Raw genomic sequence first — 22,367 nt, forward strand, 5'->3', positions numbered from 1 at the left:
AACAATATCAATAACATTCTTACTATGGCCGGGTTCGTTTCGCAAAGATGTCAATTGTACACGATTTGCTTCTGCTAAAATATTTTTTTTGTTTATTAACATAATGCTTTTCTATTGAAAGAACACAGAAAATAAAATACTATTTTCTTAAAAAAAGAAATATTATAGCTTTCTACAGAAAAATTAACGAACGATGAATTCGCACAAAATGTTTTACGCGACTAATCCTACATTTCTTCATTTTTTAATAATGGGCAGACTCTTAAAAATATAATTTATTTAAATATTTATTTATTTCTGCAGAAATATTTTATGTAAAATACTTCGTACCAATTGTTTCCCAGTAGAATTTTCTGTAAAAGTTTACATTAAAAGTTTACGTTCTTTTCTATATAAGTAGTATTTTCTACATTCTGTTTGATTCAAAATGGATTATGTTAAATCAACAAAATTTTAACATTCGTGTAAAATCAAATCGTGCAGAATCGATGTATGTATACGAAACGAACCCAGCTCTCGCCATTATCTACATTCAATAACACCGATTAGTGTAGTCATTTAAGATAATATGACAGAGATGTCGTTATTATTCGTCAGAAGAATCAAGTTTAACTTTAAATTGAATGATACTTCGAACCTAGCAATAGAATCATAATAAAAAGCGATTTATTTTCTGCATCAAGATTTTTCTTTTATTATCCATCGGTTTTCGAACTCATTCTACCCGCTTTGTGCTTAGCAATAACTGTAGCAAGTGATACTTGGCAATAATTGGAAGAAAAATTCACTTTTTAAACCTTTGTTACGTTAATTGTTCAAATTTCTTCATTAACTATTGTACAACCTATACGAATTCACTTTGAAGCGTCTGGTAATGATAGTCATGAAGAGTCGTATGCGAAGAGAGTCTGTAACCTCAAAAAAAAAAACGAAATCCTAATTACCTCCACTTCATTCACTCGTCACAAGGAAACGTGCAACTTGGACAAAAAAAGGTTGTGCAGCTCATCGCAGTCAGTTTTCGCATAGTACTATCGAGAGAGTTATACCAACGATGAGGAAATCCGTCAGTTCAAGTCGCGAATCATAATGACGTTGAATGCAAGCACGGATCGTTAAGCCCAGATAAAAGTCGCGCACGAGAGGGCTGCACAATTCAAAGTGTGCGAAAGGACCATTACCACGTCTCGCTTGTATATACGCGCGCAACTCGTAATGAGCATCGCGTCTTGCGTGATTTACATCTCTTACGCTCTGCGGTGGTCACTCCCGAGCTTCATTTTTTCATCGCGATTTTCTCTCTGTCTAATCTTGGCCGTGCCGAACGATTACCGCGACGTGACTGTGTTTTTTTTTTTCTCGCGACACGCGTCTGTCATTGTTCTGCTTTTGCCCGCGAGACAATAAACTCAACGTTATTACCTCGTAAAATCCTAATTGCCGTTAGTAAGACTCGTTATTTTTTCAGCGCGAGCTAGAAAATTGCATATACGAACACTGCTGCGGCAATCGCGAAACAATCTCGGATCTGCCCTGGTAGATTTCGTAAATTTTCAATAAATTATTTATGGCAGTCAAGCTAATTAAGACTTCTCAATTGTTCGCGACTTATTCATGCGATTGCGCGGCGCCACACACACAGAGGCCAATTATACACGAGTAAGCGAGGAGAAAGAGAGTAAAGGTGCGGGTGATGGTTTTTGGCATATTTACGACTTTTTCACCAGACGCTTTTAGATTATACTTTCCGCTTTTGAAAGATCATTTTAATACAATACTATCCTTGTGTTATGAAAGGGCTAACCTTGAATTAAAATTTGTTATAGTATCAAAGCGTTTTATCGATATCTCCTCTTGTTAATAATTGTTTGTATAATACGAATGAAACTTAAATTATTACGTTAATGTAGATGCTAGTTTATTAAGATTAACGTCTGTTTTATAATGCATTAGGTGTGATTTACTGCGGGTTGATTCAAAAGTTTTTTTTTATCAAAAATATGAATGTCGTCTATCTTACATTCACTATTAACTTGACGCGTATAATTAACTTATAGTTTTATGACTGTAGATTATACAGTAACATTTACATTAGTTCTCAGATTAAATTGAGTATAAACCGTTAATTGAAATAAATAAAGCATAAATGAAATTTAAAAAATATTCAAAGCTATCGGACTTTAGAAGAAAAAAAAGCTCATTATGATGAAGAAAGTTCTTGAGATTGCTAAAGACACGATCAAATATTGACGTTGCAAACCACGTGCGACACCATGCCGTGCAAAATCAACGCAGTTTGCTTGTACCCAAGAGGATTGCCATATATATGATACTTTCGAACGAGTTTTTCTTGTGATCCATCCAACACAGCACGTACCGCGGCGCTTACACAAAACATTCCATCATCCCAATAATGCAATACCACCGATGCGTCGTAACAGTTACTTTCCGGCGAAAAAAATAACCAATGTGCCCTTGATATTTTCACACTGCGCTCGTCTGCGCCCGCTCTTCTGAGTACGCGCGCACGCGAGATTCAAATCGCGCGGAAAAAACACGGGGAGCAGCGTGTGTGCTTTAATTATCTTAATTAAAAGCGAGGAGAAATGACTTATATGCAAAGCAACGACGATGAATTAGTGAGCAAAGGAATGAAAGTGCAAACAACGCGTAGATGTGTCATGACGTGTGCGTCCGTGTTGTAATGCTGAATTTTCACACGTCCAAATTGAATGAGTTTCGTGTGCACAGGAATGAAGATAAAAAATTATTCGACCGATGTAAGCGTGTGCATATTCATTGCACGAGCTTTTCTGTTTACATACAATCACATCACGTGAATAATTACGTATCAAAGTAAATTCGCTTGAGTCATGTTCTTGAGCACTTAATGTCATTGATACACGGTGCGATGTAATAATATTACATTCATCGATGCCAGCAATGGATGTGCCTTATGTCTTTTTTTATATAATTAAAGGGTGGTTTATTTGACATCAATAAGATTGATGATAACAATCAATGGAAATTTTTACAAATTCATTTTTCTTGGTATAGTATCTTTAATTTCTTAGTCGTGTTTACGCGTTATCTATATACCGACATGTACATGTACATTCAATAGAAACATGGAATGATTTCGTATAAATAATGAGTGGAAAATGTCGACGAATTAATAAACAGCAAGAGCATTACGTAAGAATATCGCTAACACTTACTAATCAACGATGACACTCGTTTCAGTCTAGACACATAATATTTTATGTGTCTAGACTCTCCTCGCGCGTGTCTTTCCGCGTAAGTGTGCGTATCTCCATCGAATATCCACATTTAATTTCACGCGTACAATAACGTAATCGGACATACAAACGGGAGAAAAAAATCATTAACGTTGAGAAAATGGATGGAGCTTACTCCAGGGTTGCTTCATAATCCTACGAGCTCATTGAAAACCCTGGTCTTGCAGATTTATGCGAATATTAGCATGTCGAGATGCCTTACGCTGCTATTGGACGAGAGGCCTCAAGTATTTATCTGTGTGGTGAGTTAACGATTATCGGTCACTATTCAATAAACCGGAACGCGCTAGCAATTTTATTAAGTTCATTAAAGATAATATTTTTGTTGTTAATAAATCTGATGAAATTTCAGTGAAATATTAGTTCGAGAGTTTCGTAAGACGACAAAGGGCGTCTCACATTTTTTTAAGAGATATCATCGATCTTAACATTCTGTCAATCTACCGAATTCGCCTTCTCATCTTCGATCGACAGCGTATTGCTCTCTTACGCAACAATCAACTAACGCGCATTTACATAATAAATCACTGTTTTATGTGATACGTAGTGTCGCCCACTACTACGAACGGAAGAAGACAAAAGGTGTCGCGCGGCTTTCTTTTTCTGAAATTGCTGTTCGTCAATCATCTTGCCGCCTTGGACTGTCGCTTCAACTTCCTACATCCGCATCGGCTTTTCTGTTCCGATGCAAGATAGTTACTGACTTTGCATTGTCTCACAGAGTTGGATTGGCAAAAGGTCTCGCTCGCGTGATTCATGAAATTCAAGGAAATATGCTGAGTCAGCTTATTATAATTGGCGGTCAATAATGAACTCATGAAACAATCAGTTTAGCTGAATTATACACCAAAGTGATGACCTAATATTTGAGCTTATTTTGATATGTGTTTTTACATGTAAATTCTCACAACTTTAAAACTATGGATTTTTCGAATGCAATCGTCGACACTTTCATTGTTTGGGTTTATATATCCATCGATTAATAATTTTCTTGCTGAAAACGACAATAATTAGGAAGCTTAAGATTTTATTTGAATTTTTAGAAAAATAGCAATGCAAATTGTACACATCTTTCAAATAACATTTTTTTGTCCTGGATTAAACGATGTAGTGTTGATGTTTATTACAAAGTAGTGCATGTCGAAATGAAAATACGCAATGAGACGGAAAATTCTTCTTCGTGCTTAATCGCAGGATCGTAAAACATGGTATACAATTTATCACTTGACGTGGAACAAGGCATTAGATTGTGGTTATTAAATTTATGTCTTTCTTAGTATAAATTTTAATTACAAAAGCAATATGTATCATCATATCCATCAACAGTTTTTGTCTACTTTCAATATTTTTTAAAATCTAGAGAAATACATAACAGCGCGAAGTTAAGTGATTCGCATAATTTTACGTGATCTCAAAAAAAAAATGCTTTATCGTCAATAAAAATTAATAAGCCATTTCCTTATAATACTACTGTAACTATAAGCATCGTCACTTACAGTAAAAGGTAAAAGTACATAAATATTATAGGAGAAAATAGTATTCACCCACGTGCAATAAAAAGATTACGACACACACGCGTATGTGATTACTTAACTAAACGAGATGCCGGACATATACATGCACGCGCCTCCTAAAGCACATAGCAAATAAAGGTAAATAGTCCCAACAAACTACGCTCAACAGATGTATTAACCAAGCGAAATCTAAGATATAATAGATTTCTTTAATTCGCTCGGTATCTAGTCTAGCCGTGATCACTCTCCATACTACGACTTAAAGTCGAGGAAATAGAAAGGACCGCCCGAGGCTGAGTAACGAAGATAAAACGCGCCAGCTAATCAGTTCGTAAACATTTCGCAAATTCACTCCCGCGCGCGCTCCTTTGACATCGCGCGCGACTGCGAAAAGAAAAAAAATCGCCGATCAATCTCAGCGAACTCTCATAACTCAGCCCCCAAGCCCCGCGAAGCAATTGCGGTAAGTCGGAGCGCAGAAGCTTCCAGCGACAGACAATGGACGCGATTTAGTAGGATATTTAAAAGCGCGGTAATTCTTTTTTTTTACGCGGCTATTAGGTCACATCTTTCACCGCGAATGCGTGTCCGTCTGAGGACGATCGTATCGTAACGTGTACTTATGCTGCTCTTGCTATCTCCTGAGATTTTCATTCGCCAGCGATAAATAATGATGTAATCGCGGTTTTGTGACAAATTATAATTCTGTGAAAAATTTATGATAACCATTTAATTTATTACATTATTTTGAGATTTTCTTTAAAGTACTGTAAATAGATACTCGATGAGAGCTATAAATTTGCACTTGGAGACAACATATTAATCAATAAAACGTTTAGGGAGCGGCAGCAATCGAAAAATGAAATTTATATTTTTCAGAAAAAGAAAGGTAAAAATTGTAATTTTAATTACCCGTAGAAGCGTTTCGACATTGAGCGAAGCAGCGAGACAAACGGTTAGATATGCTGCGCACAATCTATTTGTCCCGGTGATGTACTAAATAAGCCGAGCTCTATTCATTTTCCGATGCGGCGTCGTCGCCGAGCGATCGGCAGCCGCGATCACCCACACAACAGCCAACCAAGTCATTTATTTTACCCGCGGATGCGCTTCGCTCCTACGGCCATTATTTTACCATGCATTTTTTTTCCTTACCTCCGCTCACTTTTGCCTACTTTTCAATACGCGCAACGGTAGCTTCTTTGCGCACGGTTGTAGGTGTTTTCCCGAGGGCTGCTGTGGGAGAGAATTGCAACGCGTCGTTCCACTTACCGTTGACGTTCGTTATGGAGTAATTAATTCATTCTTCTTTTTGAATAACTTATGAAATCGATGATTGGCTAGCTATTAAGTTTTTTCTTCTTTTTTACTTTGCATGTTTATAAGTAGAAGTCGATAATATTGCTGGATAATGTTTAAATTTCAGAAACTGCTTGTCATTTTTTCAAATACTAATTTGAAAATGACTAACATACTTAATTTTGTTCAAGCATTTGCTGTACTTGTGGTATTTCATGAAAATACCACAGAATTGTTGTTATCAATAATTTCTTTTAATCTATATTCGTTTAAAATAACTTGCTGCAAGCCGTCAATCAAAATCCACCTATACAATTTATTGTTCAAGGTGGCATTCTTGTTGGTATCTTGCATCAGTTTTACAGCAGAAATGAATTCGCTCTCGTCTTATCAATCGGCTCAAATCGATACATCTACCCGCTCGCAAATTTCATCAACTTGCATTCAAAGTCAGCCTTACAAAACGACTGCACGTCCCTCGGACAAATTTATGACACCTCGGCGCGTATTTCTTCTTCTCGGCGGTTGTATTTGTAAAGAGTTGAAGAGATCCTGCAAAGCCGAGTAGCGACACTTGAGAGACAAGAAGAAGAGTACTTGGGGATCTTGATATCTTTCGCGCGCAAGCGCGAGCGGAAGAGCGGAGAAAAAAGACGTGATGGCGACAGTTATCGATGGCTTATCGTATGTCTGTCGTCGTCGTCGCATCTTTCGAGGCACTGGTGGCGTAACGGTTTTTCATTAATGAGACGCGATCGCGGTCAGTCACGCGAGAGTATAAAATCTTTCCGAGATTTATTGGCGGCACCTTGCGCGCGACTTTGTGACGTATAGTTCTGTTCCTGCAGGAACTTGCTTCACTTCAACTTCATCGCCAAATGTTTGTAACGAAATCCATTCGTTTTGTCTTTCAGCGAATATAAATAAATGAATGACCCCGAGAACGGAGACAACGAGCAGAGCTTATTTTTATGGCGCTTGATAGACAGCCTAAATTGCTCGGTTCGAGCATAAATATCCTGTGCCAAATGCAGCCGAGTCTTCAGGATTTATTTTTAAATACGTTCGTAAGTAAATTTAAAAAATAATTAGCTCTCCGAAATCGGCAATAAACTTTTTATCGCAACTTTCACGAATAGGATATATGTATATATATATATACTTCGCAATTAGAACTGTCACTATTTATTGATATGATATAACCATATTACACAATTAATCGTCGTATGGAAGAGTTCGAATACTCGGAGAAAGCCTCCTATCGAGTAACAGAAACAATTACTCATTCATTATGTCAAGCGACAACCCAAAATGTTAAAGTTCAGCTTTGTCGGCCTATTCGCATTGAGGTATCACAAAAGATGCCGTCATAATTTCTTACGACTCCTTAGACTACAACACAGAAGAAAAAGACAGACGAAAGAATCCTTTTCAACTATTCGATAAGCATCTATAGAAAACTAGTTCACAAAGATTTCATCTGCGAACAATGACCATTGGAAAGTCTTTAACGACCTGGAGTATAGTCCGAAGAAGAACATATATGTGATTGGGAAGAATTTGCACCGTCCTTCAAGCAGAATAATATATGATCCGCACACGCGTCAAAATATTAAAAGCTTACTTGTTCGATATTTTTTTCAGTGCTGATGTTCTTTTAGCTATTTCATCATTACATTTTTGACGGGTATATTGATCTCCGGGACGAAGATCTTTTTCAGTCACACACTTGATTACTTGTCAAGATGGTCGATTAATTTTATAATAATTACCTACTTGATTTTTTTCAATTTTCGTGTCTATTGAAGTTTAAGTATCATCTTAGAGATTGATGACCGATTGGTTTTTAAACAGGTACTTATATTCTTAGAGTAAAAAGATTCGTTTAGAGTTTACCGAATTTCGAGGCCACTAGAATAATGTATTTGAAATTCATTATTCAAAGTTATACAGACATAAGTGCAGTTTTCATATTATAATGAATAGCCTTTCATTAAAAACAATTTACTTTCAATAAATTTTGAACTTTCTTATGAATTCAAAATTTAAACACTTTGATTATAGAATATAAAAAGACACTCAATTTCTTCAAATGTTCTTTGAAGAAAGAAAAGCTAAGGAAGCATTCTTTGCTACTTTAGCATGCATGTGTACGTGGTCCGTTGCCTCATCATAATCCGTATATCTTTTACGGTGATGTGTAGATATAGATGACTTTATGTAATATACAATCTCGTGTGAGCTTCTTCTTCCACGAGCTATATTTTCTCTCGCTACTTGTGGCTAGAAAATGACACGGTCAAAAACATCTACGAAATTGCTTCTAAGTTGACTTAGACGTACATGTCGCGTTATCAACTGTTATTTTTATTACATTATTGGTAGACATTCATTTTATACATGCGAATCGAAACACTGCTAAAGGTTTTTTTTATAAAGCTAGTTAATATTTATTCTAGTCAAACATAAGTACACTCGCCAGTTACCCAGTTACAAATAGAAAGCGTATCAACAAAAATTCTTAATAAAAATAATTCCATAACATCACTTGAAAAATATGAACAGATATCAAAAGATTTTGACATAATTACATATCTGTCAATTGTTACAATTCATTTTAAAAAGTGTAACGACAAACCTTATACATTCCAGAACATTTCATGATTTTTTTTAATATTACATTGAATATTAGTTTGACACTTGTATGCGTAACCATTGACAAATAGAAAATTAACATATTTAAACTGACGTTCGTAAAACAATAAGTATTGTTACAAAATCTTACAAAAAACATTTTTTTATAATATAACTGATTACATCGTAAGGATCGCTATAGCCGCTAGGTCTACCATCCTCAATGTACACTCTTTTCCCAGCCGAATGACAAATTCTAATCAGATCTAACGAATATAGACACCCTCTACCATAAACATCTTCCAAACTTTTTTGATCATATTCAGAGTACTTCAAGAATTTACTATAACAAGTTTCCATATATATTGCCGTTTTTGCTCTGTCGCGCATATTTCCAGATGAGAATCGATACTTGGTGCTCGGTCGATATTCTTCGGCAGGGTATTCGCCTGATGCAACGGTATTCAACGGTTCGAAAGTAATTGTCATATCAAGCTCTTGAGAAATACGACTTATTATAAAGCGAGAAACCCACAACATATCAGCTGCCTGTCGCCCCGTACATGGTCCAATCTGGGGATAAAATTTTTATGATGCGATGAATATTTTTTATAATGAAAATACGAAACGGAAAAAGTGCAAATCGATTTATACATTTAGCTTATATAACATACTTTGTATGACCAACATTCATTATGCGAAGATTTGTACGTGATACTGCATATTGGAATCAAAGCATTCACACAAGATTTGCCAAAAGCTTCAATAATTGCATGACACTTGGAAATGTGAAAGTCCAACATGTCAACGCATTCTTTGAATGTGAATTCCTGTTCAATTTCAAAAAGTAGATCCATTGTGACCACTTTATCAGATAAAATGATCTTCTTGTATGCTTGTCGCTTATTCTCTTTGTAACTTGGTTTTGCTAGATGAAGATCAGCCATTTCGCAAAGAACAAGCACATGATTTTCATTTGGATCAATATTATCAAATAACGAAACAGGACGAAGAGTATATTTTGATGAGTACTCTTCCAAAGGTAGTTCTATTGAAAAGTAAATGAAATATTTTTATTTGTAGTAATGCAACATTATTTTTTATTAATATTCTATATATACGTGCACATGCTTGTGTGTCCGTACATATTCTTACCAGAAATTCCTTGTATAGATCCGGAAATTATCATAATTTTACTCCTGATTATTTTTGCATCATCAATCCATACATAATCAGCTCTACTCGTTTGCTTATTGATTAAGGAATTCCACAAAATTTGCTCTGACGGTGGCAATGAAACTTTGCTAACACGACGAAAATCCTCGAACGCGCAATCCATTGGGCTTCTATTTTAAAAGGAAATAACAATCGAGTTACAATAACAATTCAATTATTCAATTTAGTATAAAAATTGATAGAAATCATTACCTTAACATTTGTTGTTAGTAAGAATGACTAAATTATAATTAATTTAATTTACATAAAAATAAGATAAATGAATGGATCAGTTTTGAAATAGAGATGTTGATATTCTCAATTCAGCTAAAATTATTGTAATCCACAATTGAACAAATTCCACAGCATCGAGGGTAATAACAATCTGTTTATGATTAATAAATTTTATATTTTTTCAAACTTAACTTCGTGAAACATTAGTAGAACTAACTCTTCCTGGTTTCCAGTGTATATCAGTGAGAATAATATTAATACTTGCAAGTAGTTACTAGGCACACAAACCACAGAAGTTTCCCAAGTACTGAACTAGTCTGATTTTCGACCGTTGACCTAAACTGTCGGATAATATTTTGCTTCTACGTTTTCTTTTCTCCCCAGTAGAGTTTGAACTTATCTACCTGAGCATGTTTCTAGTTAATGTGTTATTATTTACTTTATATCAACTTACGTAGTTCTTACTTATTTTTGTTATTATTACAACTATTCATAATAATATTAATCAATTAATTGTTTCTTTTAACATTTTATAAATCATTTCGTGTTAGGAAAATGTTTACTTTTGTTCCAATTTTAATAACGTGGAAATATCGTTATTCTTCAGTACGAATACAATTATAGTAAACTACTGGACAAAGGGAATAAATCAATTTAAGAATAGAGATGTTGATATTTTTAACTCCATTGAAATGAATGTCATTCTCAGTTGAAAATATGTATGTAGAAAAGGTTTTTTGTTTAATCAACCTTTGCGACAATTAGAAAAAAAAATTTTCACACGATGCCAAAATGTTTCATTATACAGCACTTTAGCATTTTTGGATAGCATAAATTTTGCTATAAATGTCTATTAGAGCTCGCTGTTCCACTAAGTAAATTAATAACAGCAAAACAGGCTAAACTAAAAATAATCGAAGCCTAGCATGTTTTTATTTTCCAGAATGTATAGCTATTGCACAGCAGTAGCATAAATTGATGACGATCAAAAAAAGAAAAAAGAACAACTCGCCTTCTGTTCTTCCTTCTCTTTCGAAGCTCACTATTCACATGCTATACTCCTCTTTGCTTTTACTTCAAAACAATGAGTGCGACGTGAATCGCCAAGCGCCTCAAAAATCAGATGAGTGATCGAAAAAATTTTACTAGAGGGAATTAAGCAATACATGCCATGCCACGTAATAACACAGGTCAGACTTCCGCGAAGACGATCGAGTGCGTTTTATTGTTGCTTTATCTATTTTTCGTCTGCTTTAGCTGCTGGATTTTCAATTCAGAGTCACGTAACGTAAGTGAGCGCGCAAGGTTTTGTGTACTTTTGTTCGGTACTGTTTGAATGCGTTTACTTACAATAATTCTTAATGCTCTGCGTGTGGCTATTATATTACGTGTTTACGTGAAGGAATATAAAAATTCAATTACTTTCTTCTCACTTTAATACATTAACTGAGGAACGTAATAGTTATTAAACAGTAAGGTATGACATATTCACTTTAATTGTCATTACACATATATAATTACAAACAAAAATTTAAAAAAACAATCATGTTCTAAGAATCAATGAACATATTTAAAACTGTAAGTTTTGAGATCAACTCAACTGTAACATTCGTTTTTTACAAACATCTCCACTTTATAAATCCGTATTTCAAAACAGCTATATTTACGATATAAACATGTTATACATTAATCATCGAATAATTTCAAATTATCTCTGCAGACATTCATATTATTTTTTTAAAATGGACATTCTTCTTACTATTAATTCACAATTCAATAACCAATTTTCATATTAGCTTGTTGAAAGGCCAGCTAACAAAAAGAATAAAAACTTCTTACTGAATATAACATTAACCTTTCAAATCAATCAACCAGATATTAGTAAAAATAAAGTTCAAATTTAATGATCGTGCGATCTCGATTCATATTTGCTTGAATTTGATCTCATATCGTACTTCGAGATGAACCTGCTTAGTTTCTCCTTATAAGTCGGTTTGACAATCTTTTTCTCTTTTGTTTTTGTTGTAGACTTTTTGATTGGTCGATGGATTTCTTCAGACGAACTCAATGACGATGAGCTACATTCACATTCGTTCGACGATGATTCATCGCTTGAGCTATCACTGGAGTCATTTTGTTCCTGAAGACACCTCCAGCATTTGCAATGATCGCCACTAGATTCGCTGCTGAACTCATAGCTACAAGAACAATCAGTCGAACACTCGGACGAGCTATCGGAATCCGACGGAATGCTAATGTGCACTTAAATATTTAATATAATATATTGATTGCGTATTACAAAGCAAGTCATATTTTGATTTACAGAACATTTAAGATGCAGATACTTACATGAGTTAATTGTTCCTATCGTAGTCCCAATGCTGATTTTGGAAAAATGATGGCTCATACCTTCAATCGCTTTAGCAACTTTTAAGTCGTTTTTCAATTCTTTGCTCATTCTTTTTTTCTCATGATGGCGTGTCGGCTGTTCATTGTATTTTGTTGCACTTTTATGTTTTTCACATAGGGTTTCATCTTCCTTTGATTTTTTCTTCGTTTTCGGGGACGATAATGTCGCTAGCTTTTCCTTACATGCTTTTTTCGGTGATTCGTTTTTCTTCGACAACTCTGAACTCTTTGGGCTTTTTGAAGTTGATTCTAAAACTTTGGATCCTTTTGACTTTGGTTTTGGTTGAACCAGATTCGTTACTAGCTTATCAGATTTTTTCGTTAAATTTCTAATCTTGGATAAATCTGAAAGAATTGGAGATTGTGGATCTGGCAACCTTTCGCTGCTGTCACCATCATTTACAGGCTCTAGCTTTACCGGTAACAAATGTTGAGCACCAGCTGTAAAATGAAACATTATTTAAAAATAAGAATATATTTATACCTAGATTATTTCTTACCTACAGATGGTTGTTGGTTTTCATCACAAAATGTTTCGTCATTTTCTATAAAAGTTGAATCCGTCATAGTATCTTTCGAATCTTTATAACTAAAAAATATAATCCCATCAGAATTGATATTTTGATCAGCATTCATATTATTTTTATTTTTTTCAGCAGCTTCAGACCGTAGAGTGACATTAGCAATTTTTTTATTTATTTGTTCAACTAAAAAATTGAAATAATAAAGACTTCAAATAATGTTATATTCAATACAACTGCACCTCATATATGAAAAATACAAACATGTGTCGTTTGGGAGATGTTCTTTGAGAAATGTCGCATCATGATGAATGCTGGAGTGAACTGAAACATTATCAATATTATTTAACATACAATATTACATTTTAAAGTAGAATTATTCGCAATACTATTTTCACCAGTATTATTAATTGTCTCATTGGAAATATTCATTGACATTCCTACAGTTACGTCGTCCCGCGACAAGTTTGTTGATGCGCTTAAATTGATCTTCTCACCTAAAAATAATTTATATATAAAAGAAAATTAAATACGTATGTATAAAATACATGATATGTGCGTATTTTGAATAAAATATATTGAAATGAGTAATTTACCCGTAGATGCTTCTGTGATCACTTGCAATGGTATTGGATTATCACTAATGTCGAGGTTAAAGTCATCAGAATGATTTTGTACTTCGTAATTTCTTATATTGTGAGTACTCATGTCACGATTTATAGAAGAATCCTCTTCAATCAAAATATTTGTTTTTGATTTTGTTGATGTGGGTTTATCTTTGATTCCCGTAAAAACAAAGTCATTTTATAAGGTATTTTTCGAAATTGTATATTTTAACACTAAGTCGTACTGACCTCCTTGAGTTTTTACCGTATAGTTCATTAGAAATCCTTCTGCACCCATGATAACAATGGTGATTAATGATAATTTGTATTTTTTTTACTTGAATATAAATTTACCTCCTTTATCTGCTTCAAGGTTACTGCAGAAATCAATCAGTTTTTTTCTCGTTTGAATGTTTACTGATGAATTATTTTCGAACATACTACTTGACTGAAAATAAAAAAATATAAATTAGAAACAAATTGAACACAAGCATTGTACAGGTATATATTATAATATCAATATTTACCTGTAAACCTATGGAATTATCATTTGCATCACCTGTCGTGTTTGCATCTAAAATACACAAGATAATAATGTGTAATTACAAAATAGAAATATTGAGAATATTCTCTGTACAATGTGTAGAGTTATTCACTATATTTAATACTACCATCTCTTTTTTCAATGATCGCTTCTTCTTGATGAGTAGAATCGACTAAATCTGTTACATCCGTATCTTTGAACAACGCCTTCTTCCTCTCCATTGGATTCTTTTTCTATACAAATTAATGAACACTTATTCCTAATCGAAATTACGAATCAAAGTAAGTACATACAGATGTCTTTACTGGCCTAGGAATTTTACTCTTAGCGGAATTCTTGTTTTTCTTCTTTTTATTCGATTCTGGCGAATGGACTGAGGGCTCATGTTCATTGGTTAACAAATCGTTTAAAGCGGGATGCGGTTCAAACTGTGAACTTTGCATGGTTTCTTTACTTTGAGGGATGGAATGAACTGAATCTGTCGGATCCATATTATCTAACTGAGCCTTTTCATTATTAGCTGTCAACATTTTCTGTACAAATAAATAAAAATTTATTCCAACACTATATTATACACTATATTATAAATAAAAACAATTACAACTGTTTTTCTTGGTCGAGCTACTTTCACTTTGATAATATCTTTGTGTTTAGCTTCAATGTTCGATTTGTTTTCCTTCTCAACCACAGAATTTGCTAATTGAGGAGACGCGTTTACTTTTTTGCGTTTACTTTTTGGTTTTGATTCACCTTAAAAAAATAGAACATAAATTTACAAACGTGTTAGTTAATATATTAGTAAAAATGTATATGATCACATGATATATTACATAAAATGTTTGAAATGAGTTACCTTCCGTTTGGTGAACGCTGTCGGTAATCACGGCATCTTCCGTCATGCTCGATGCAGTGCCGCTTATTGACGGCATCTCAAGTGTTTCTCCTTGTGCTCCGGCTTTCCTCTATAATCACTCAAATGCCTTAAAGTAACATCTTGCTCATAATAACTGACTTACTAGATCTTACCTTTGTTTCCCTAGGCTTTTTGGCCGTAGGCTTCTTGATAGCGTTCTTGTTATCAGTAATGGGATTTGGATCTTGTTTTTGATTTTCGGTGTTCTTCTTGCTAACAGTACGTTTTTTCTTCATTTCTGTTAAAAACGAGAAAAATTCTATTCATAACAATCAACTCAAACTAAAAAAAAATTACGCAAATTCAAACCACCGTCATTTTTCAATTCATGGAGATCCTTATTGTGATTAGCACAAGAAGAGCACAACTTCACGACCGTGCCGCGCTTGAATTTCATTTCTTTCCTAGGTGTTGCAGTTTTCTTGGGCGATGCCAAGCTACCATTCCCGCCACCATCATCCCCGACCTTCTTTTTCAACAAACTTTTCAGTCTGTTCAGCTCAACTGGCGAATTTTCTTTCTTTTGTTTGGTAGCAAAACGACGGACCGGTGAATCAGACGCAACACTTGCCATTTTTATAGACTACAGAATACCAAAGTTCGATATGCTCGCAAATACGGAAAATTGAACAACTACTATAACTGAAAAGAAACCAAATGCGACCGAAAGTTTCAAGGATTGGCTAGAAACTGACCGTCGAAATTTTCTCCGGCTTGATATTTGACATAAACGCTGTGGATACACACGCATACACATACACCAGAAACTGAATTTGTAAACATACGTCTGAGATAAATAGAACCCACACCACACATCATTAATCGTAGCTTCTTATATCACCTAGACGCAAAAAAGCGACACTTTCAACTATTTATAATAATATTTTCGATATTTTATAATCAATTTATCGGAGCAAAAAGAATATAATAATGAGCTTTTATAGATACATGAACAAATGCTTGCTTCATAACACCACTGTTATTACATTAAAATTTTTATCAAACACCAACATTGTTTATTTTCACATAACAGCGATATAATTAGAAAGTTATAATTTTGAAAATCATATAATTATATATTTATTAGTCGATAAAACAAATATAAATAAACTTGATTGAATATCGTATTCTCTAAGCTACAGAGTGATTAATTTATCAGTATTTAGTTTGTAATGTTCATTGAGAATAGATAAGTCGTTCAAATAATACCATATAAATATTATAGAAATATCGAGACTAAAATTATGATGTTAGAATTCTTACTTTCTGAAAAATAAATTTCTTAAAACCGAAGAAAATCACAATCTGTTCGTGATGAATATATCTTGTAATCTGAAAAAATCTTTTAATTGTTAAAATTAAGTTAAAAAAAAATAGAACTACCTTCTTCTGGGAAGTAGTTTATATCAATAAAAATAACTTACACGTTCGCGTACATATTCTACACGCAAATCACAGATGTTTTTCGAAAACTAATCAACCTAATCTGATATTTTCATTTAGCATTTAGTTTCCAGTAGATTGTAAACACATCTATCAAAACGGAATTCTATTTCTAGTGAATGTATATTATATTTATGAAAGAATTACGTGATGGAGTAATGAAATTTCACTTTTATTCAAATTTTAGTAACGTAAAAATATTGTTATTTCTCCGTATGAATATAATTATAGTAATTATTCGACAAATAAATGGATTGATTTTTTTGGAGAAAAATGAATGTTTCCTCATTTGAAAACGTAGAAAAGGGGTTTTGTTTAATCAAACTTTGCAACAATTAGAAAGGGAATTTTCATGTGATGCCAAAATGTTTCACTAGAGTGTACTTTAAAATTTTTGAATAACTTTAATTTTGTTATAAACCCTCAAATTTGATGGCCTACAATTATCTCATTCGTCAATTCTAAGTTCACGAAGTTTTTTCCTAAAACAGATTGTAATTCTCGTAACTATTAAATGATTTTCAAAGTAAAAAAACCAAGTTATCTGAGAAATGTAGAATACATTATGAGTTTTGAATCTCTTTGGATTGATAGCGTTGTTTAAATCAATGGAGATTCGTGTAAAAGAATATTGTTCATATATATCACGTAGAAAAAGTTACATTGTTTTCACGTCTATCGGTGAATCGAATCATATCTCTAGAAAACAAAACACTATCGGAATTCGGAATCGACATCGTTTTCGTTGTATATAGTCTTGTAAATTTTATATGTAGATGCAGTAGCCAATATATAATGGTATGAAAGATATTTCAAAATAAATAATTAATTCTCTTAATGTATGCGTGTAATAAGTTTTGAATCTTAATATAATATTAATCCATTATTCCTTATCATGATTAATTTGATCATTGGTCAAAGAAATAAAAAATTTTAAGTATCTTTAACAGAACCTACTAATTGATTTCAACAAGATTCTTTTCATTGTATTAGGCATTTACGTAAATTGAAAATTTAAAACCAAGCAGATTTATGATAGTAACGATAAAATGAACTTTCATATTTACGTAATAAAAGTACACAAGTCATTATACTTTTTCCAAACAATGCCCATTAGAGATCGATATGTATCATAAAGTAAATTAATATCAGAATTAATATCAGCCAAAAAGTCTAAACTAAAATAATCGGAACTACTAATATGTTTTTTTTTCTGAAATATATAGTTAATGTATACCAGTGGCCTAAATCGATGATCAAAAATAATTAAAAAGAAAAAAAACGACTCGCCTTCTCTTTCTCCTCCTCCTATTTCAAAGCTTACTATACACATCCTATACTCCTCTTCGCTTTTAGCTGAAACAATAACTGCCACAGGAATCGCCAAACGCCGCGGAAGTCCGATGATTGATCGAAAAATTGTTACTTAATAGGGAATTAAGCAACATATGCCGTGCCCCGTACCAATACAAGTAAGAGTTTCGCGTGGACGATCGAATGCGTTTTATTGTTACTAAATCTCTTTTTCATTTGCTTTAACTGCTGGATTTTTGATTCAAAGTCCTGTGACGCAAGCCAGCAAGCGAGGTTTTTGTACATTTGTCCGATGCTGTCTAAATGTGTTTACTTAGAGCGATTCTTAATACTCTGCGCGTGGCTATTGTATTACATTTTTATGGGGGGGAAATACAATGCTACTCTTTTCAAAAGTTGTAATTCGTGTAGATAATTAATAATATTAACTACGAAACGTAATCATTAGTAATCAATAAAGTATGACAAATTCACTTTAATTATAAGTGTACACATATAGTTGTAAAAAAATAACATACAAATCAATCGTATCCTAAAAGTCAATGAACATATTTAAAATTGTAAGCTTCGAGATCAACTCAATTCAAATCGTTCGTTTTTTACAATCATCTCCACTTTATGAGTCAGCATTTCAGAACAACTACATTTACGATATAAACGTCCTATGCATCAATCATTGAACATTTTCAAACGAACTCTACAAATATTCAAATTTATATAAAAACATAGACATTTTTTTACTCCTAGTTCACAATTTAATAAATTATTCTAATATTAACTTGTTGAAAGCCCTAATAAAAAGAACAAAAATTTAATAATGAATACAACATTAACCTTTAAAATCAATCAACTAGATATTACTAACAATAACGTTCAAACTTTAGGATTATAGGATCTCAATTCATATTTTCTTGTATTTGATCTCAAATTGTAGTTTGAGATTATCTTGTTTAGATTCTCCTTATCGGTAGATTTGACTATCTTTTTCTCTGTTGTTTTTGTTGTAAATTTTTTGATTGTTTCATCTTTCTTTGATTTTTTCTTCGTTTTTGGCGGCGACGGTGCTGGCAACTTTTCCTCGTTTGCTTTTTTCGGTAATTTGTCTTGCTTCGATAACTTTGTGTTTTTTACAGTTGATTCTAAAACTTTGAATGCTTTTGACTTTGATTTCGATTCATCCGACTTCAATCGTGTACGTGGTAAAGTTTTGCTGTTCTCATCGTAATCTACAGGATTTCGCTTTGTCGGTGTTGAATGTTTAGTACCAGCTGTAAAATAAAACATTAAAAAATAAGAACATATTAATACCTAAATTAATTCTTGCCTGTAGATGGTTGTTGGTTTTCATCGAAAAATATTTCGTCATTTTTCTTAAAAGCTGAATCCGTCATAGTATCTTTTGAATCTTTATGACTAAAAAATATAATCCCTTCAGAACTGATATTTTGATCAACATTCATATTATTTTTATTTTTTCCAGATGCTTTAGACCTTTGAGTGACTGTAGCAATTCTTTTATTTATTTGTTCAACTAAAAATTTGAAATAATAAAGACCTCGAATACTGTTATATTAAATATAACTGCACTTCATATATTAAAAATACAAACCTGTGTCGTTTGGGAGATGTTTTTTGAGAAATGTAGCATCACGATAAATACTGGAGTGCACTGAAACATTATTAATATTATTTAACATACCAATATTACATTTTAAAGTAGAATTGTTCGCAATACTATTTTCACCAGTATTATTAATTGTCTTATTGGAAATATTCATTGACATTCCCACAGCTATGTCGTCCTGCGACAAGTCTGTTGATGCGCTTAAATTGATCTTCTCACCTAAAAATAATTTATATATAAAAAGAAATAAAATATTTATGTATAAAATACATGATATGTAAATATTTTGAATAAAATATATTAAAATAAGTAGTTTACCCGTATCTATTTCTGTAATCATTTGCAAGGGATTGTCACTAATGTCAAAGTCGAAATCATACAGAACTCCATCACGATTTTGTACTTCCTGGTTTCGTATAACGTCAATACTTATGTTATGAGTTATAGAAGAATCCCCCTCAGTTAAGTTGTTTGATTTTGTTGATGTGGATTTATCTTTAATTCCCGTAAAAACAAAGTCATTTTATAAGGTATTTTTCGAAATTGTATATTTTAACACTAAGTCGTACTGACCTCCTTGAGTTTTTACCGTATCGTTCATTAGAAATCCTTCTGCACCCATGATAACAATGGTGATTAATGATAATTTGTATTTTTTTTTACTTGAATATAAATTTACCTCCTTTATCTGCTTCAAGGTTACTGCAGAAATTAATCAGTTTTTTTCTCGTTTGAATGTTTACTGATGAATTATTTTCGAACATACTACTTGACTGAAAATAAAAAAATATAAATTAGAAACAAATTGAACACAAGCATTGTACAGGTATATATTATAATATCAATATTTACCTGTAAACCTATGGAGATATCATTTGCATCACCTTTCGTGTTTGCATCTAAAATACACAAGATAATAATGTGTAATTACAAAATAGAAATATTGAAAATATTCTCTGTACAATGTGTAGAGTTATTCACTATATTTAATAATACCATCTCTTTTTTCAATGATCGCTTCTTCTTGATGAGTAGAATCGACTAAATCTGTTACATCCGTATCTTTGAACAACGCCTTCTTCCTCTCCATTGGATTCTTTTTCTATACAAATTAATGAACACTTATTCCTAATCGAAATTACGAATCAAAGTAAGTACATACAGATGTATTTATTGGCCTAAGGATTTTACTCATAGCGGAATTCTTGTTTTTCTTCTTTTTATTCGATTCTGGCGAATGGACTAAGGGCTTATGTTCATTGGTTAGCAAATCGTTTAAAGCGGGATGCGGTTCAAACTTTAAACTTTGCATGGTTTCTTTACTTTGAGGGATGGAATGAACTGAATCTGTCGGATCCACATTATCAAACGGAGCCTTTTCATTATTAGCTGCCAACATTTTCTATACAAATAAATAAACATTTATTTCAAGAAACTATTCTATTTTATAAATAAAAACAATTACAACTACTTTTCTTGGTTGAGCTACTTTCACTTTGATAATATCTTTGCGTTTAGCTTTAACGCTCGTTTTTTTTTTCTTCTCAACCACGGAATTTGCCAATTGAACAGACGCGTTTACTTTTTTGCGTTTACTTTTTAGCTTTGATTCACCTTGACAAAATAGAACATTAATTTTCAAAACGTAGAATTTAGTATATTAATAAAAAAATTATATAATCACATGATATATTACATAAAATGTTTGAAATGAGTTACCTTCCGTTTGGTGAACGCTGTCGGTAGTCACGGCATTTCCCGTCATGCCCGATGCGGTGCCGCTTATTGACGGCATGTCAAGTGTTTCATCTTGTGCACCGGTTTTTCTCTATAATCACTCAGATGCCTTAAAGTAACATCTCGCTCACAATAACTGATTTACTAGATCTTACCTTTGTTTCCCTGGGCTTTTTGGCCGCAGGCTTCTTGATAGCGTTCTTGTTATCAGTAATGGGATTCGGATCTTGTTCTTGATTTTCGGTATTCTTCTTGTTGACAGTACGTTTTTTCTTCATTTCTGTTAAAAACGAGCAATATGCTATTCATAACAACCAACTCAAATTAAACAAAAAATTACGTAAATTTAAACCTCCGTCATTTTTCAGTTTAAAGTGATCCTTATTGCGATTAGCACAAGAAGAGCACAACCTCACGACCGTGCTGCGCTTGAATTTTATTTCTTTCCTAGGTGTTGCAGTTTTCTTGTGCGATGCCAAACTACCATTCCCGCCACCATCATCCCCGACCTTCTTTTTTAACAAATTTTTCAGTCTGTTCAGCTCAACTGGCGAATTTTCTTTCTTTTGTTTGGTAGCAAAACGACGGACCGGTGAATCAGACGCAACACTTGCCATTTTTATAGACTACAGAATACCAAAGTTCGATATGCTCGCAAATACGGAAAATTGAACAACTACTATAACTGAAAAGAAACCAAAAGCTACCGAAAGTTTCAAGGATTGGCTAGAAACTGACCGTCGAAATTTTCTCCGGCTTGATATTTGACATAAACGCTGTGGATACACACGCATACATATACACTCAGAAACTGAATTTGTAAACATACGTCTGAGATAAATAGAACCCACACCACACATCATTAATCGTAGCTTCTTATATCACTTATACGCAAAAAAGCGACCCTTTCAACTATTTATAATAATATTTTCGATATTTTATAATCAATTTATCGGAGCAAAAAGAATATAATAATGAGCTACACGCATATACACACACAAGCTGAATTTGTAACATACGTCTAAGATACGTGCACGCAGAGCAGAGAGAGAGAGAGAGAGA

General features: G+C 33.2%; 3 protein-coding genes across 12 annotated transcripts; all 3 read right to left on the reverse strand.

Annotated features, from left to right (window-relative positions):
- Positions 1 to 8,446: 8,446 nt before the first annotated feature.
- LOC131671616 (glutamine synthetase 2 cytoplasmic-like) lies at positions 8,447 to 10,540 on the reverse strand. 3 transcript variants are annotated; one of them, XM_058948184.1, is made up of 5 exons: positions 10,413 to 10,522; positions 10,175 to 10,346; positions 9,902 to 10,092; positions 9,421 to 9,794; positions 8,447 to 9,319 (listed from the first exon to the last, which is right to left on the reverse strand). In XM_058948184.1, the coding sequence occupies exons 2-5, from the start codon at positions 10,180 to 10,182 to the stop codon at positions 8,894 to 8,896; spliced, it is 999 nt and encodes a 332-aa protein (XP_058804167.1). In that variant the 5' UTR covers positions 10,183 to 10,346; positions 10,413 to 10,522; the 3' UTR covers positions 8,447 to 8,893. The 3 variants fall into 3 exon arrangements, with proteins under 3 accessions (XP_058804167.1, XP_058804168.1, XP_058804166.1); XM_058948185.1 differs by lacking the exon at positions 10,175 to 10,346 and having other exon boundaries at positions 10,388 to 10,540; XM_058948183.1 differs by having other exon boundaries at positions 10,175 to 10,514.
- A 1,096-nt stretch (positions 10,541 to 11,636) lies between these two features.
- LOC131671614 (serine-rich adhesin for platelets-like) lies at positions 11,637 to 15,893 on the reverse strand. Of its 3 annotated transcripts, none has more exons than XM_058948180.1 (15): positions 15,500 to 15,892; positions 15,301 to 15,425; positions 15,128 to 15,236; positions 14,879 to 15,024; positions 14,568 to 14,807; positions 14,402 to 14,507; positions 14,258 to 14,304; positions 14,085 to 14,178; positions 13,980 to 14,018; positions 13,722 to 13,901; positions 13,524 to 13,622; positions 13,390 to 13,449; positions 13,105 to 13,311; positions 12,545 to 13,045; positions 11,637 to 12,457 (listed from the first exon to the last, which is right to left on the reverse strand). In XM_058948180.1, the coding sequence occupies exons 1-15, from the start codon at positions 15,759 to 15,761 to the stop codon at positions 12,096 to 12,098; spliced, it is 2,577 nt and encodes an 858-aa protein (XP_058804163.1). In that variant the 5' UTR covers positions 15,762 to 15,892; the 3' UTR covers positions 11,637 to 12,095. The 3 variants fall into 3 exon arrangements, with proteins under 3 accessions (XP_058804163.1, XP_058804162.1, XP_058804164.1); XM_058948179.1 differs by having other exon boundaries at positions 11,639 to 12,457; positions 14,876 to 15,024; XM_058948181.1 differs by lacking the exon at positions 11,637 to 12,457 and having other exon boundaries at positions 12,882 to 13,045; positions 13,109 to 13,311; positions 14,876 to 15,024; positions 15,500 to 15,893.
- Positions 15,894 to 18,388: 2,495 nt separating this feature from the next.
- On the reverse strand, positions 18,389 to 22,164 carry LOC131671613 (uncharacterized). 6 transcript variants are annotated; one of them, XM_058948177.1, is made up of 15 exons: positions 21,658 to 22,164; positions 21,461 to 21,585; positions 21,288 to 21,396; positions 21,034 to 21,182; positions 20,731 to 20,970; positions 20,565 to 20,670; positions 20,421 to 20,467; positions 20,248 to 20,341; positions 20,142 to 20,180; positions 19,887 to 20,063; positions 19,680 to 19,787; positions 19,554 to 19,613; positions 19,436 to 19,475; positions 19,269 to 19,357; positions 18,389 to 19,212 (listed from the first exon to the last, which is right to left on the reverse strand). In XM_058948177.1, exons 1-15 carry the CDS (start codon positions 21,920 to 21,922, stop codon positions 18,818 to 18,820), a joined length of 2,043 nt encoding a protein of 680 aa, XP_058804160.1. In that variant the 5' UTR covers positions 21,923 to 22,164; the 3' UTR covers positions 18,389 to 18,817. The 6 variants fall into 6 exon arrangements, with proteins under 6 accessions (XP_058804160.1, XP_058804157.1, XP_058804161.1 ...); XM_058948174.1 differs by having other exon boundaries at positions 18,389 to 18,735; positions 18,810 to 19,212; positions 19,269 to 19,475; positions 21,658 to 22,162; XM_058948178.1 differs by having other exon boundaries at positions 19,689 to 19,787; positions 21,658 to 22,161.
- Positions 22,165 to 22,367: the final 203 nt, after the last annotated feature.

Source organism: Phymastichus coffea, unplaced genomic scaffold (genome assembly GCF_024137745.1).
Source record: "Phymastichus coffea isolate CEN01 unplaced genomic scaffold, Cenicafe_Pcof_1.1 PCOF00130, whole genome shotgun sequence".
Taxonomy (NCBI): Eukaryota; Metazoa; Arthropoda; class Insecta; order Hymenoptera; family Eulophidae; genus Phymastichus; species Phymastichus coffea.

What these genes read in the sequence shown, in the direction of transcription:
- LOC131671613 (XM_058948174.1), bottom strand. Translation starts at nt 21,922, where the DNA reads ATGGCAAGTGTTGCGTCTGATTCACCGGTCCGTCGTTTTGCTACCAAA. An exon ending in TAAACTGAAAAATGACGGAG is followed by an intron (nt 21,586 to 21,657) that starts GTTTAAATTTAC and finishes CGTTTTTAACAG; the next exon opens with AAATGAAGAAAAAACGTACT. An exon ending in GATTACAGAAATAGATACGG is followed by an intron (nt 19,788 to 19,886) that starts GTAAACTACTTA and finishes AATTATTTTTAG; the next exon opens with GTGAGAAGATCAATTTAAGC.
- LOC131671614 (XM_058948179.1), bottom strand. Translation starts at nt 15,761, where the DNA reads ATGGCAAGTGTTGCGTCTGATTCACCGGTCCGTCGTTTTGCTACCAAA. An exon ending in GATCATTGAAAAAAGAGATG is followed by an intron (nt 14,305 to 14,401) that starts GTAGTATTAAAT and finishes TGTGTATTTTAG; the next exon opens with ATGCAAACACGACAGGTGAT. An exon ending in GATAGGAACAATTAACTCAT is followed by an intron (nt 12,458 to 12,544) that starts GTAAGTATCTGC and finishes TAAATATTTAAG; the next exon opens with TGCACATTAGCATTCCGTCG.
- LOC131671616 (XM_058948184.1), bottom strand. An exon ending in ATCTATACAAGGAATTTCTG is followed by an intron (nt 9,795 to 9,901) that starts GTAAGAATATGT and finishes ACTTTTCAATAG; the next exon opens with AACTACCTTTGGAAGAGTAC. An exon ending in ATGAATGTTGGTCATACAAA is followed by an intron (nt 9,320 to 9,420) that starts GTATGTTATATA and finishes TTTTATCCCCAG; the next exon opens with ATTGGACCATGTACGGGGCG.